Below are 17,418 nucleotides of genomic sequence, written 5' to 3'. Positions count from 1 at the left end.
GAAAATTAAAGCTATAGAAACTATGATAGTAATTTCATTAAAACACTGCAAAAAAATTACACCATGGTCGTTAGACGGAACAGGATTTCTTATAGGTTTCTATGGAAAGTTGTTTAATTTGTTTCGGGTACTATCCAAAATTTAAAGTAAGTTTTTTTAAAACACCAAGGAATACTTTAAAAAAGATAAAAACTGACCAAAGGTTAAAACAAACAACTTCAAAATTAGATAAATGGGAATTTACAGGAAGATGAGGTACTGAAGATCTGTTTTTTATTTCACACTTAGTGGCCTTCTCGATCACCCTCTGACAATTTAAATTTTTTTTTATGAAATTCTTAAAATTGCATATAAATGCAGCACGAATATATATATCTGACTTTTTAAAAGAGATGCAAGATTTTAAAATACGACGTCTCTTTCAATTTAAAAAATATACCGTTTAATTACATTTTTACTATAAGAACTTGACTTTAAGACATACATTTTGATGTGGCTGATAGCTCAGCTCAAGAATGAATGAAAAAATATGTCAGTAACACATTCTTTAAAGAGGATCTGGGCTCTCTCGGAATCAGCCCTAGCAGTTATCACTTGATATTTGGGAGTAAGGGTGAAGAACTCTCTCTCTCTTTCTTCTAAAAAAGAAGAAAGAGAGAGAGATAAACAAAAGTGTGTGCGTGGGAGGAGGAGTAGTAGTAGCGCCTCCACATCATTTTTTTTCTTTCATTGTTTATTCCTTGACCGGTTTTTTTGTACTGCCACCTTCCTTTTTTTTTCAATTATAAAATTTATGCAATGTCTGAGTTATATATATTGTCATCTATATTGAAAGAAAACTGTAAAGATAGCAAATTTTTTTAGCTTGTGCTGAGATAAAAGCATATCTTAGACTATTTGTGCAGTCAAAGAATTAAGGGTGGAGGGACAAGTATCTAATAAATACAGCCCAGATGTTTAGGCACTAAAATGGTCAAAATAGACAGGCAAAAGGGTACTTAAAATATGCCCTAAAAAAGACATTTATAATTAATGGAAGAAAGGAAAAATATAACTAAAAGCCTAGATATTAAGTGTCTGATAACTGGCTGAAAAAATTTGTTATACAAACTCAGTCTACTGTTCCAATTATAGCTTATAATAACAGTATTATTTCCAAAATTAAATTCATTTCATGGCAAAAATCAAGTGTTTGTGGTCCCTTAGGATTAGGTAGATTTCAGGGCTGGCATTACCAGATGCAGAACTCATAGAGGAAATGATTGTGGGGGGGGGGGGGCTCCTTCAAGTTACGAATGCTTCTCATTTATTTGGAAAATTCATCATAGTTTTTATAGTTGAAACACAGTTACCATTTCATTGTTGAAAAAAAAAATTTTTTTTTCATTTATATTACCACATACGAGGACATATACTTTAAGGGCAGGGTCCAGCATGGCTGCACCTGTGAAACAGACGTCACTGGTCTATTCTGTCAAATACTAAATATTTAAAATAGCTTGCCATGGTTGTTTGCAGTGCATTTGTGATGTAAAAAATATATAATGGCTCCAGGGCCAAATCACTCTTAAGTCCTGCATGGCCTGGGTGAGCCAAGGCATCAACTGATGACTTCTTGGGACAGTGATCAGTCAACTATACATATACAATGCAGTCCAATGCATGAGCAAGTTATGTAATAAAAAGAAACAAACTTCTCTAATTTTTCTCTGGTTCTCTCATACATAGTCGTGTTTGTCTGAAACAAAAATTTTCATGTATTCAACCAAAGCAAAGTCAATGCAGGGCAACACCAAGTTTTCTATCTCTCAAGCACTTGCACCTATGTGAGTTTAAATGAGGCTGGAAGAGCGGCAAGGGGCTTTCTGATAACTAATTAATTAATCTCTAGGAGTTACAGATCTCAAGTCTTTTGAACTTCTCCATGCTAAAACATCCAAGCTATACTGAATATGATCTCTGAAATTCATGAACTTAAAACAATTTTAAAATAGGCATTCAGAAAATTTCAAAAAAGGTGGTTTTTACAAAAAAGTTTGAAAATAGGCAAAAATAAACATTTTATGACATTTTTTCTGGAAATTCCAGGCTCTACAAATAAAAGTATTGATAATAGGGCAAATTTTTATTTTGCTCTAGTCATAGTCATCAAAACACTGATCTAGATAGCTATATCATGTCAGTAAAAAATCTCAGACAATATTTAGCAAAAACTGAAGTGAGTAACAAAGTTGAGACAACGGTGCATTTGATAGAAAAACATAGGCTAACAAAATCGGCATCAATTGCCTCATTGGACAGTCAAGAAAATCTGACTGGCTGTGTCTCAGTCTCCATTGAAGATGTCTTCAGCAGATGTGGAATTGACAGTTCCTGCGGATCACGGCTCTTTAGCACAAACTTCTCCCACTAAGGGTACAACTAATCATTGCAACTACTACATCTGCGTTCTTAATACTTTACATCTACGGTAACTTGTTTTTAGTTGTTTCAGAAAGATTAAGTTCATATTCTACAAAATTTAATTCTATAAGTTTCATGCTTGTGATGAATGAAACACTTCCTTGATTTTTTTTCCTTACTTTTTCTGCTAGCGTAGTTACATTACAGGCAAAATTCTGTAGAGATGAGGCATCGATACCCTGAGGTACATTGAAGTTTTCTAAAAATTTATTCTTGTTGCACAAGGTCGTCTTCCAAAATCCAGCATCATAAATCAAATCGCCCTAAAATACAAAAGAAACTCTTTTTTTACATTCAAAAACGTTTCACTAGTATTAGAGCGTATTTACATCGTGTGTATAGCAAAGTGTTGTGAAATAGTGATACTTCAACTAACAAATATAATTCTTTCCGGAATAACATTGATTAGCAGGAACAATATTTCCCCATAGGTTTCTGTGAGAAATAACTTAGTTCAAACTAGAACCGCCCAAAATTTGAACATAAGTTTCACAAAACACTAAGAAACAATGTAAAAAAGACAAAAACTGACTGATGGCTTAGATAAACTAACTCCACTTCATAATTGGATGAAGAAGAATTTATTGGAAGATACACTGTGAACATATCTTTTATTATACACTATGTAAGCTATGGGGCCGTTCAAGTATTACGTAAGCAAATTTTTAGCCATTTTTGCCCCCTCCCGTCAGCAAAAGTCTGCAAAATGCTGATGCCCTCCCCCCCCCCCCTCTTGTCAGCAAAATTTCTTCATCAGCTCTGCCCCTCTGAATCCAACTCATATTTTCATAAAGGGTGGTTGATGACGTAAGCATTATCCAAACCCCCCCTCCCTTGTCATCAAAAGTCAGCAAATCGGAACCCCCCCCCCCATCGATGATGATGTAATACTTTAACGGCCCCTATGCAGTCGAGTTTATGAACACAGTGAAAAAAAGTAAGTGAGGTGGTGTGCTATGTGATATAGTCAGCTCATTTCTCTCTCTTACACACACACATGCAGATATAAAAAATAAGTTCTTAAAATGTCCAGATTGTTCAGTTTGGTACCAAGAGCTCCCGATGCATCCATTTCAATTAAAATGTTTGTTAGTTTAGGCAGAAAAACGTGGAAAAAAATCTTTGTTAGTCAAACGAGACCATCCGAGACATCCACCCCTTTATGAAAGAGCGAAACCATCCCAAGATGGTCTCTCTGAGCGGTCATGTCTGTCTGTCAGTCAAACAAATTCATAAGCTGAGGCGTTTGTTAGCTGAGGTATCACTGTAATACAAAGGATTGTTAATTACTACTATGTATTAACAAAATATTAACCTAGTCTTTTACTTTATATGGTAGTACTTTATTTTAATCAATTGATTGTTGTAATTATATGATTACTAAATACTTTTTACAATAAATACTTTTCCAGGAAGTGCATGTTCAGTTATTATGAATCTGTTTTTATAAGAGGTTAGAGATTAATAATGTTTTTAATTCAAAATACTGTCACGCTCAGATATAACAAAGTTGCACAGGAAGGTGAAAAAATTCACAACATCTGATATTCGTTACAACCAATACTTGAAAAAATATTCAAGTTTAATGCAAGGAATCCACTTGAAGCCGCGTTTCTCAAACTATAGTCTGCGAAGATGTGGCAAGTGGTACGTACACAGACTTAAAATTAAAATTATTCACATATGCCACAAATATTGAAAATATTTACATAAGTTTTCCAATAAAATATTAGGCCCATTTTCTGAGAAATTCAGTAGCTCTCAGTGTGTGTGCCGCAGCTCATAGGGGGATCACAACCGATTTATGTCAGAGGAAGGCTGCCGATAAGGTGTGTGTGCCTGTTCAGTGTGCTTTGAATTGATTCTTTATTAGACTATTCTAGACTGGGAACCGTAGATGGCAAAAGTTTAAGAACCAATGTTGTAAATGGTTTTCTGAATATTTAAATATTTTAATGATTCTGGGATTAAAAAAAACTGAGAAACTCTGACATAAATGAAACTGGCTATGCTGATACCTCTTTTTTCAAGCAGTTCTGGTAATGAACAGAAACAGATAGGAACTAGAGATCACCAATTAGCTATAAATGTTGCTGACAGAACACACTCCTTCCCCCTTCTCAGAATAGTTCAATAGTTCTCCATACTGTTTTTTTTTAAAGAGAATTTCTAATTTTACAGAACTTAATCCAATAAAAAAAAATACCATTCTTACGAAAAACTTTGTTATATCCATGATTCATAAATATAGCAATTCCTTATAAGTAATATTTTTAACACTATTTTGGTATTGCAGTTTCACTGAGATGAAGTTTGTTATAACCGAAACATAGTAACATTCAATTTTGTTTTATATATAAGATCGACTGCATACATATTTGCATCTAATGCCACATAATTTTTTTGCTTTAATATTTTCCCCAAGAAATCCAAATTATCTGTCTCAAGAAAACTGTCACAGTTCGCTAAAAACACATCCCTGTTCAAACTGGGTTTCAAACCAGAACAGCACAGTTAGAAAACCAGTCACTCACCAGTTAGGCAGCAAATTTTGCTCATGAATTAACACTGTCATTTTTCATTTACAATTTGGGGCAAGATAAACAAAACAACTCTTCTTATTTAGTCATACAATGAATGCTCATAAAATCATGGTCAATTGAGTCTATACATTATCCAGAACTAATCATACCTTGCTCATGTCAGCTAATGTGTAAAACATGCTTTCAGCCAGATCAAAGAAGTCTTGAAAACGATGAGCTGGTGGTGATTTCATGATTTCTATTCAAATAAATATTGATAACAAAACTCATGAAACAACCTGTTCATTTCATCAAAAATAAACATAAGTTTTTACATAAAATGGAAATGCTGGCTAAACATAAACATAATATATATACATAACACAGTGTTGATTTGACTTGCAAATATCTCCTCAGTGAACCAAATTACAAGGGAAAATGTTCACGGAGAATGCACCAACTTGCGAGTAAATATTCAACTTATTCTGCATAGAGAATCAATGTTAACTGATTTACTAATGAGTATTAATACTTGGAGTAGAATGAATTAACAAAATTTCTATTATTTTAATAAAGGAAATTCTAAAACAAGACTTTCATAATCTTCATAAATTAATATCGTAAGTTTAGATGTCGCTACGTATAAACACACAGCAGGATAAGACATACCATATACAGCATTAACAATAAAGTGGAACATTCCGAAAGCTTTGTGTCCAGTGATTCTAGAAGCTTCCTCTTCTGGCAAAAGACGCAAAATATACATCAAAGTCTCGATCCAATCACTAAACGTCTGACTGAATAAATAAGTAAACATGAAATGAAAAAAAAAGTAAAGTAAAAAACAAGTAATAAAAAAATAGAGAAATGATAATTGCAAAGGGTAAATATAAAGCATTCTGCAGACAGAATACATTATTGCACAAACCAGCTAATGAAAGCATGCATAATTAAAATATCTGTTTATTTCTTACACAAAGTGTCATTTTATTTTAGAGTAAAATTTGATTATAAAAAGATGTAAACATTTTTTTTACTTTTTAACTGTACACAATGCAGGCTATATAAACCATTGTCAATATTGAAGCCATTGCTCCAGTTAAGGAGCAGGATCATGTGTCAGGAAAAGCTTTATCACTATATATGAAAATATATGTGTGCATAATAGTTTTCCCAAAAAAACCCCCATTTTTTTAACACAACTACTACATTTGTGGTGCAAGTGCAAAAAAAAACTAACAAATAAACCATTGTTTGAACCACTGAATTTTTTTGCCAAATGCAGATTCCTTGCTTTGACAATCTTTATCCCCATAACAATCGATAAAAGAACTGCAAAGCGCTTAATACGCAATCATCAGTGTAAACAGCTTGTTGCGATATTCTTGACAAGGGTCAATGATGCCCCTAAGAACAGTGACATGCACTTCGAGAAAGACTGGTACAAATTCTCAAGTAGATTTGAACAGGAACAAACAGAATAAAGGGTGCTACATGAAAAATGAAGAGAGCTAAGGTGAGTACACAGTATGCTTTCTCTACCAGGGTTCGAACCCCACCACTGCCACAGTGGTAGTTGGCTGAAGTTAGTATTCTGAGGTTCCCAACTTCAAGGCACACACAAATGCAAGCAAATCTCTCCTTCAATATGTCTTGCTGTAGAAAGCAACAGGCCTACAACAATACAATTATTCAATCATTGCATTTCACTCTTGATTATAAAAATTGATGGCAGCCCTACACATAACAAAAGCACTACACAGAAACAAACTTCGTTAAGTTCACAACATGTACACATATATTCCAACATGTATCAATTCGTTAGAAATTCCGCAGAGGAATGTGGATGAAGTGCATGTTTCATTCAGTAATATAGTAAATAGTAGTATACTTTCTCTATCCCATCTCTACACTAACAACTCAGTATTACATCATGTTTAAAAACTTGAGCATTTTAATCTTTTTTTTTCACCTTGGTCATTTTAAGAGCATGAAGGCTAATTAGACCAAGAACTGCAGTTTATAATTGACTTCAAATAGCTTTCAAAGTTGGTGCATTAGTGATGTGTGAGGACTTCCTATATTTGTCTGAAAGGAAAAAATATGCAAATCACACTCTCAAGTTGCTAGTGGAGATGCATTATCACTTATTAGTTTGGGAAATGTGCACTTGGCAGCAGTCTTGTTGCCACCTATTTTCGATGAATGAAAATTACAACTCTTTGTCAGGAAAGATTCTGATAAGGACTGAGTAAGCATAAAACTTGAAAAATCTTTGAACATCCTTTGTCATAGTAAGCAAATGTCTTACTAATCTTGAAAATTTTATATTTTCCCTTGTTTTTAAAAAAGTGCTTGAGAAATCTTTGAAGCAATCATACAATGAAAAAATGATTAGATTTATTTTTCAAGAAAATTAAACCAAATACATTTGATGTCCGTTATAATAAATAAAATGCACATAATTAAAAAGGGAAAACTTACAGCAAGTTAACAGATGTAATGCTCCTTTCATTGATACTCGACATAATAGAATCTGGTGAATCACTTCGATTTCCATTCACTGGTATGGTCAACTGAAATAAATAACATCTTTTGTTTTCAAATGCACTCTTTTAGTACTCAAAAAGACGGGATGAAAGAAAACACAACAAAGTTAAGGATATTTTAACACCGCTTTTGTTATACATTGCTAACAACTTGCCTTGTTAGTAAAGTCAAAAGTAGTGTTTGAACTCGCAAAATTATGACAAAGTCTTTAAACTGCACACACGAAATTTGTGGATAAAAGCATTACATTATGGATCATGCATGACATTACACGATATTTTTTCATAATTTTGAGAAGTTTCAATGCTTTCTGCTACTTTACCAAACACCAACTCTGGCCATATCGCTATATTGCAATTTACTGCCATTAATGAGATGGATTGGAAATGAAGGCACTGTCTGTCAGTGGTTGCCTCAAGTGTGTTTGTTAAAGAAAATATCTTATCTATATCCTCCCTTGGGTTCGAACACGGGACAGCACCCTTCACAGTGGTAGACAGACATCTTAACCCCACACCACTCGGACATTTGATATTTTTTACTAGTTTCTATTTGAAAAAATAAAATTAACTTCCCTCAAGATTTCTAAAATTTACTCTCAAATCATTAGAAATTAATTTTTTAATAAATATTATTATCAGTTAAGAGTACAGAATTTAATCATAAAAAATCATAAGTAAAAAAAAAAAGATATGGTATTAAAAGTAAACATAGCTAATTATGCTTTTGTAATATAAATAATAGATTAGGAAATGCCTTTCAGGTGAAGAATTCATGATGAGTTAAGTAAAAACTCTAGAATATTCAAGTAATTATTCAAGCTCAAATTGGTATCCTAACACAACATTCCTCAACACAAAAAATAAAATTAAACTTGATGTTATTATCTTGCAAACTTACATTGCGCTCAGTAGCATTATTACTTCTCTTAAACCAACTAAGTGTTAATGTCTCTGCACCAGCAACAGTAGAGGGTGATCTGCATGTTCTACCTTTGAAAAAAAAATCTTGATGATATATTTGCAAAGTAAATTAAGAATTCAAACTGGAATTATGCAAATGTCTCATGTCTCAATCGTTAGTAGAAGTTACCAGAATATTGGCTATCCTTGAAGAAGTTAACTATTAAAACTTTTTTATTTTCACACTCATTAAACCAAGAAAAATCAGAAGCTTAAAAAAAAAGTTAAACTCTAAGACCATTGCTTTTGGGAAAATAAAAATTAAAAAAAGCACAGAACCAAAGGCAAAAAATTGATACACAGATTCACCAGATAACTTGCAGTTACAGCCACTTTAACAATGCTGAAGAAAAACAGCTAAAGAATTCATCCCACAATAAATTTAGTCAAAATCAAATACATTCTGTATGAACATTGTAGTTGACACTTACTGAATTTTTTAACAAATTCAAACTGAAATAAGTGATAAAATATTATTTAAAAAATTAAAGGAATCAAACTTATTTTAAATATTATGTAATTATTTGCTGTATCACTGAAAATGTGTTTAATTTGCTTGTTCTTTTCAATGTTTCGTTCACAGGAAAAATTCCTCAAAAGGCTAATAAACTCTGCAGAATAACAAATTTCTTCTGCACTTTGTATGTTATTCCCCCCCCCCCCCCCGTTAACTACTACTACACCATACATGCACCTCATCTACATTCCTCTGCGAAACTTCTAACAAAGTGGTACATGTTGGAATGTGCGTGTTGTGAACCTGATGTGAAATTTGTTTCTGTGTGATGCTTGTTAAGTGTAGTGCAGTCATCTGCAATGCTTTTCTAACTCTGAATGAGGTATCGTTGCAGACCTGTTGCTCTTTGTGGCAATACTTTTTAACAGGGAGATCAGCCCACATTTGTGCCTTGAGGTTGGGAACCACAGAAAACCAACTTCAGCCAACTATCACTGTGGCGATGGTCAGGTATTTCAGTTAACTGTATAGCTTCAATTTTTGAAGCAATGCATAACATTTTGAGCTTAGATGTTTTTAAAGTTATGTAACAACACCATAACATGAGAGTCAAATGAATAAGTAGTAATGTGGTTGAGTCTTAAGGGCAAAAAAAAAAATCCATATCTTTTCTGTGTAGCAGGATTTAAAAACAGTCCTGGTCTCCCAGGAAAAAGTAACTCATATAAACAACTCATTCTACTTCTTTTATCAGCATACATAAGGAAGAAAATAAGTGAACACAATTTTACCTGAGCAATCTTCCTTACTATGGGAAAGATGCTTGATTCCATTTTTTAAGAATGACCACTGACTACTTTCGTATAATGGCTCTGCATCATTGGCAACAAGTGACAATCTACACAACAAAAACCAAGAAAATTTGTTAGTGAGAAAATAACAAAGCAGTGAAACCCCATAAAAGAAATTGATCAGAGAATGAAAAAAAAAAGTTATTATAAGCTATATAGATTACTGTTTTTCATTAATGTTGCCCACAAAATATACTACTTTCCATGATATATGTTGACTGAAATTTTTTTTCTAAAGATAAACTACTTAATTTAATTGTGATATATATCAGACTCAGAAATTTTAAGAAGTAATGCAATATTTATTCCAATAAATACCAATTCTTTTATTTCAAAATCTTATGTAACAAAAAGGGAGTTTCGAAGAAGATTTTGCCCATATTAAGATTTTAAATTCAGTGAAATCATATGATATACATCAATCATCTATAATCTGCAGACCAAGAAAACATATTATTGTAGAAGGATAATTGTTGCATTTGGAAACTAGTATTTTCATGCACGGCAAAATTAATGCTGTTTTGACATTTCTTAAATCAGCATTGTCAGTATCACCAGGAAAATATACATTTGAGCATTTATGGATCACATAAAAACCTTAATCAATAATTCAATTAATAAGTTTCAGTTAAACACACATGTTCCCCCTGTAAAAAAGTTCACATCACTACACGTCTGTGCCATATATAAAAAGTAGAAACAGTGGCAATTTCTTCAACTCTTTCGAGGGGTAGGGCAGAGCAAAATACCAATTCCACAAGATGCTTCCAGACAAACAAAAACTAGCCAGGTGATAGAAAATATTTTGAAGGTTATTTTGAGCCAAATAAAAAAAAATCACAGTAGAGATTTTGAAATCTCGTAAAACATATCATTATAAAGAAATTTATCAACGTGAGAAATATTATTGTATCAAGGAGTTTAGCATTAGATTAGGGTTTCTCAAACTTTTTCGCATACAGTGCCCCTTTCCCAAATCAACGTTCGTATATATATATAAAGTTCTTCAAAGCAAAACCTTTGTCAGGACAGCCGTTCCATGGCATCCCTGACAAAGGTTGACGGTGCACAGTTTGAGAACCCCTAAATTAGACCAAAACTGGACAAATCTCAATCAAATCAAAAAATTTTCAGGTGCCAAAAACTTTTTACCCAGAGAAAAGGGTCTAAGCAGGATACTGCTTCTTGTGACTTTTTCATATTGGCAGATAGGCTGCTCTAAGTTATAAACATTTTATGCTGCTTTCAACCTGCAATTTAGTAACTACACAAAGAAAATTTTAGATGCCAATACAGATTTTTTAGTTGCCATGACGACCTGGCATCTGGGATTTGTTCAGCTCTGCATAAGACTAAGTGATTCCAGACAAGATTTAAAAAATATTGTTGTAGAGGTATATTGTTATTTTGAGTATTACGGTAGTGTGGTTTCACTGTATTGAACACATAAGGCCAATGTCTGGATATTTTGTTAAGTGTCGAGACTTCAGATATTGGCAGTAATATATACATGTATATCCGTAAGTACTTACAAGTTTAAATCCAACTGACCATCCTGAATACCACTAAGGATACTCCACACATCCATTAGAAGTGGTTGTAGATCGCCATGGAAAAGGGCTGGAAGAAGGTACTTTGATGAAAGACTCTGTAATGTCAAACCTAGCTGAGATATCCTTTTGCCCACATCTACACGACCCAGTTGAGACATCACATCTCCAACCTTAGAAAATAAAAAATACCATCAAAAATCAACATTATGATATTAATCAATGTATACCGACAGATTTGGATTTATTGGATTTAAATGGCTTTTTTCAATTAAAAATTTATTCAATATATAATTTCCTTGCTTAGTATATTGGTTACAAACTAGCCTTTAGAAGAGAAGTTTTCTAGGGCAAAGACAAGGCCATCATTAGTAAGAGTTTATTTTTCTCAAGGTTTCAGTTGATAGCAGTTTTATCTGAATTGCATATTCTGAGTACAAGAAATGTACCAGACTTAAGCATCCAAAAAGCTCACGACTCCTGAGTTTTCCGGCTAATGCAGGAGAATATGTATCTCCAGTAGCTGCAACAGTGATGTCTTGGCTAACAAAAATGACTGTTCCAGAATCAGGTTCGTTAGGAGAAATATGGTTTCCCATAGGTTTCAATGAAAAATTGTTCGATTCGTGCCAGGTTCTGCTCAAAATTTAAAGATTTTTTTAAAACACAAAGGAATGCCATAAGAAAGACAAAAACTGTTCAAGGCTAAAACGAACAGGTTCAACATCGGATAAATGTGAATCCACAGGAAGATGAGAAGACACTGAAGATCTTTTTATTTTACACCAATGTGCACAACCAACACCAGCTTTAATCTACTAAAGCTTGTGTTGACACAAGCCAATCGAGTTCATAGGTGTCTCCATTCTCCATCCATTTGCAATTAGGTCAGTTTATTTCTGTGTCTGATACATGCAGATAGAAAATAATCTCCTAGAATGTCCAGATTGTTCAGCTTGATGCTAAGAGTCTTGCAATGAAAAAAAGCGTACTAGACTCCCCTTTAATTCATAAATTAATTTTCATCCCCTTTAATGAAAAAATAAGCTCCCCCTTTTTTTCGATGCATTTTCAATTAGCCAAATCTTTCATTTTACATGAAATGGTTCAAAGAATTTCATGTAAAATAAACAACAAATTTCAACAGCTATATTTCATATTAGCGTGTGCATTCATATCAAGAAAACTGGTCGTTACCATGGCAGAAAAATCTGGAAAAAGGTCTTTGTTAGATGAAAATTAAGTTGAGAAGTTCGTTAGCCAAGATATCATTGTATCTCCTAAGAAAAGTGAAAACTAGAATTTCTCCTAAAATATCTTGGTTTCACTTACTTACACTGCCTGTTCCTTGAAAAAAAGCTACTATATATAAATAATAAATAAAATTAAATGAATGAGACTATTAGCTGCCAAAATCTTTAAAAAATTACAATTTTCAAGAATGTCTTCAAAAGACTTTGAAAAGAAAATGATTATACCAGGTGAACAATGCTCGCAACATCCAGATGATCCTGCAGTTCATTAAAGAATTGTTTCTGGCTTGTAGTATTCAATGCGCAAAAACTTGATAGAATTTCTGACCATAGGTTTGGTCTCACAAGATCTTCAATACCCGGTGTACTGGTGTTGCAAATCTGAACAGAAGCACTAGCACCACTCGCAAATTGCAAGAGCTATGATAAAAATGAAAAGTAAACATGAATGCATGGTAACCATTTGTTATGTCACAATGTTGGAAGAAAAAGGAAAAGTTTGATATACTGAACATGTGATATAACGGACAATTTCTATTGCTAGTTGAATTTTCAATTGGTTCTAATAAAAAGTGTAAAATATATGACTGTTTGTTATAACAAGTGACTATTGTACAGTGAAACTTATCTAAGACGAACACTGTATGAGACGGAAACCTGTCTTGAACGGAACAGAAAAATAGTCTGTTGAATAATTAATGTTTTTTCCATTATAGGAAACCTCTTTAAGATGGAAACTGTCTAACGTGGAAACGGAAGGAATATTTAGTCTATTTTTAGATTAAAACCTGCTAAAAAGGAAAGAATTTTTGGCCAAGTGCAAGTTTTGTCTTTTGAATGAGAAGAGTAAAGTAGTTCGGGAGAGGAATTGGGGAGGGAGACTCACAATTTAAGTGATATCGTGCTGCGGGGGCCCACTAATTGATGACTGAAGATGTGCCGTGTGCAAAAATACATGGCTGCATAGAAAAAAATAAAAAGTGTGGCAGGCGATAAGAAAGACACTATTACACCGGAGTACTCATGTGTTTTGCATTTCATTCTGTGTACATAGAGATGGCCACCAGTCACAAGAAACATGTCTTGGATTTGAACACAAAAATGGAGATCATTGATGCAAAAGAAAAGTAAAATTCAAGTGTTAGAGATAACAAAAAAGTTTGCTATTGGAAAAACCCAATGTTATGATATGATAAAAAGAAAACGTGAAATTTGTGAAGAATGGCTGAATGGAAAAGGAGAAACAAAACAAAAAATGTGCAAGACTGGAAATTAGCAAATCAACAAAACTGCCAATATCTGGGACAATGGTTCAAGCTGAAGCGAAAAAAATTTCCGAACAACTGAGAAGAGAAAGGAAGATTTCCACGCATCCAATGGGTGCTAGAAAGTTTTAAAAAATGACATTCAATAAAATTCAACGAAGTATGTGGTAAAGGTGCTGAGACATTGACCCTGAGACTGTGAATAATTGGAGCTAAAAACTTTTGAATTTAATTGAAGGATACTTGTTAAAGACATAGAAAATGGAGATGAAACCAGATTGTTCTACAGGACCCTACCAAAAAAACTCTTTGCTTGAAGGGAGAAAGAAATTTTTAAAAGTGGAAAAAAAGATTTCCACGCATCCAGTGGGTGCTAGAAAGTTTTAAAAAACGACATTCAATAAAATTCAACGAAGTATGTGGTGAAGGTGCTGAGACGTTGACCCTGAGACTGTGAATAATTAGAGCTAAAAACTTTTGAATTTAATTGAAGGATACTTGTTAAAGACATAGAAAATGGAGATGAAACCAGATTGTTCTACAGGACCCTACCAAAAAAACTCTTTGCTTGAAGGGAGAAAGTTGCCCTGGAAGCAAACAGTCGAAGGAACAGTTTACTGTGTTTTTGTGTGCTTTTATAGCTGGAGAAACCTGGTTATTGGTAAGTCCACCAAACCACATTGTTTCAAGAATATAAATTCTAAAAAGTCTACCAGTTGAGTGGAAGGCAAACAAAAAAGCCTGGATGACAGCTAAAATCATTGAAGAGTGGCTTGTTGCCTTTAATGCCAGAGTGAAGAAACAAAAACGACAGGTTTTGCTATTTCTTGACAATGCAACTTGTAATCCTCACATTGAGCTTTCTAATGTTAAACTGGCTTTTTTCCTACCTGGCACAAGTAGTGTTACACAGCAAGCTCAAGGAGTAATTTGCAACGTGAAAACAAATTACTGGAGCTTTGCAATGTAATCACTGCTGGCAAAGATGAAAAATGCATCAAGTTTATCGGAATTAGCAAAATTTATCAACGTACTTGATGCGATGTTGTGGCTTTCACAAGAATGGAAAAAAGTTGATAATGAAACCATCACTCCGTTTTGTGAAAGCAAACTTCCCCGGAGAAATCAATACAATAGAAGAATCAGTCAATTCATAAAATTTATAATCTACAAGACACATTAGATGCAACAAAAGTAGGATTGAATGCAATAATACAATAAACTTCATAGCAGTTGATGAGAAATTAGCTACGGCTGCACTGTACGAAAACTGTATTGAAACTGCTATTCTGGAGCAGCTTAAAGATAAAAGCAGCAGTGATGAAGAGAAATCCAACACAGTTGCAGAAAAATATCTTATGATAAACTGGTACAAAAATGCAGTTCAGCGTCTTACGAATTTACAGGACTTTGCAGCTTATAAAAATGACATGGAACTTTTGAGCATGATAAACAATGTGCGAATGTTTGTAGAAAATTGTATTGTAAGAACCGCGCTGGTACGGAAAACTGTACTTGATTATTTCAAAAAATAATTCATGTATAGATAAATATGGCCAGATAAAACAACCAGTACCTTTCTTTCATAAACATTACTGGTTGTTGATCTCATTGTCACTATTTTGAAAAGGTATCCATCATTTCTCAATTATTTGTAATTTTAAATAATAATTTTTATTTCACTTTTGACATAAATCAGTGTTCATTCTAGTGCTATTCAGGAGAGCGTTTTATGATGAAGTTTAACTATTTGCGCATTAAGTATCAAATTTCAAATGTGTAGTAATTTGAAATAACATGAAAAAATTCAAAATATGGTAATAATATGCACGTCACTGTTCAATACTTGTTGGTTAATAGTATTTTGGATGATATTCTCGAAATTTAAGGTTATAATGATAGAGAAAACTACTGAATATATTTTTGTGAGCACCTTTATAAAACCGAAATCTGTCTGTAACGGAAAATAATTTTAATCTCTTAACGTTCCGTTTTATACAGGTTTCCCTGTTACATAGTGAAAGTATTACCTGCGGGAGTCTGATGTATGAGCTAAAAAGAGGTTCTGTCACATTAGCTGGAAAATATTGCTGCAGGAATTCTTCAGTATCATTTGTTTCTTTCAAAAATGCTTTGACGGGTACTCCATTGGCTGGAATTTAAAAAAAAATAAAAAAAATAATTCACAAAATGCACTGAAGCTATGAAAAAATTCACCATAAAAGTACGTCGAGTTTTTCAGATTTTTTTTTTTTTTTTTTGAAATTGTAGTTGCACTTGCTGGTGATATGCACAGTGATGCCAAACTTTATCTCTCATAAAAATTAAAAAAATTAATCAAACTCTTTATAAATTAGTACATAATCACTGAAAATTTTAATGTGTTTCTTGGAGGAATGGAATCAAACTCTGAAAATATCTGCATTTAAAAAAATTTCCAACTCTTAAATACAGATAATCTGTGAATTATACGCCAAAAATTATGTTACATCAACAAAAGCATAAAAAAATTTGATGATTTTTTCCCAGATAACATGCAAGACATGAGCTGAAATGTATATATATATATTCACTATGTCATATACATATAATCTCTTCTATATATATGACATACATTTTTTTTTTTCAGTCACAAATATAAAAACCTTTCGAATTAACAAGGATTTTCTACACTTTTTAGAATCACAATAAAATCCTGATTTGACGAATCCACCTGGATTGACAGAAAAAATAAATAGGTAAGCTTATTAAATATGGAGTTCTACTTGTTATCTGAACATCATATGGATCATGATATGGACAATGAATAGAATGAATACCTCTAACAAAGTTTTATAAGTTTTTTTTCTTTTCTTTTTAAACCTGTTCATTATTAATCTATAAAAGCATGAAGTACAATATATTTCAAGAATTAATCCTATATCAAGATAATTGTATGTGCAACATAAAATACATTCAGGAGATGACTTTAACCCTTTTGCTACCACTGGAACATATAAGTCCTGTAGGCATTTTAGTATTTTATTAATATCTTTGGGTAAATTGATTTGAATAAAAATATCTTAATGTTTATTGCATTTTATGATCAATAATACAATGTCATTACAGATTGATAAAAAAAACTGAATTTTTTTTAACCAATCAATAATGACATTTGTGACGATTGGTGAGGTGTATACGAAACGACGAACATGAAGCATTCCTTTATTCTGCATTAACCTGCGAAACATACAACCCTTCGTGATGAAGGTTAAAATCGAACTCTCTAGAATGTCTTCGTCTCTCGATACAACTTAAATCTCACGTGTCTCGTGAATAAAGTATTACTGTACATCCTTGTTAACAGCTTGATTATTACATACTCCCCCTCTGGTTTCGCGGACGTCCCGGCAAGGAACCAGCAATACGCGTTATGGGAAGTTGTTCAGTGTTCTTGTTAGTTCCAACTTTGAGTGGTCGTCCCTTCTTTCGTGATGACACTATGGATACAGCATCCGGTTTCGCACATGGTGTGAGAGCAGAAGTACGATATACGCTGACAGAGA

At 33.1% G+C, this 17,418-nt stretch overlaps 1 protein-coding gene across 3 annotated transcripts in view; it reads right to left on the bottom strand.

Moving 5' to 3' along the window:
- LOC149067508 (phospholipid-transporting ATPase ABCA1-like) overlaps positions 1–17,418 on the bottom strand; it is a 188,392-nt gene that overhangs the window by 116,349 nt on the left and 54,625 nt on the right. For 2 of the 3 annotated variants that reach the window (XM_089252757.1, XM_089252756.1), the window contains exons 6-14: positions 15,904–16,025; positions 12,834–13,028; positions 11,338–11,528; positions 9,746–9,852; positions 8,436–8,527; positions 7,470–7,561; positions 5,655–5,782; positions 5,156–5,244; positions 2,583–2,726 (exon numbers count right to left, since the gene is read on the bottom strand). In XM_089252757.1, coding sequence (XP_089108883.1) covers positions 2,583–2,726; positions 5,156–5,244; positions 5,655–5,782; positions 7,470–7,561; positions 8,436–8,527; positions 9,746–9,852; positions 11,338–11,528; positions 12,834–13,028; positions 15,904–16,025 — 1,160 coding nt within the window. Of the gene's footprint in view, positions 1–2,582; positions 2,727–5,155; positions 5,245–5,654; positions 5,783–7,469; positions 7,562–8,435; positions 8,528–9,745; positions 9,853–11,337; positions 11,529–12,833; positions 13,029–15,903; positions 16,026–17,418 lie in introns of those variants that run through there. The other variant, XM_089252758.1, reaches the window with a different exon arrangement.

Source organism: Pholcus phalangioides, unplaced genomic scaffold (assembly GCF_987345545.1).
Source record: "Pholcus phalangioides strain wild (caught in Gottingen) unplaced genomic scaffold, Ppha-v1.0 ptg000030l_1, whole genome shotgun sequence".
NCBI lineage: Eukaryota > Metazoa > Arthropoda > Arachnida > Araneae > Pholcidae > Pholcus > Pholcus phalangioides.
Note: the sequence above shows the minus strand (reverse complement) of the source record. Positions and strands in the feature narration are given on the sequence as shown.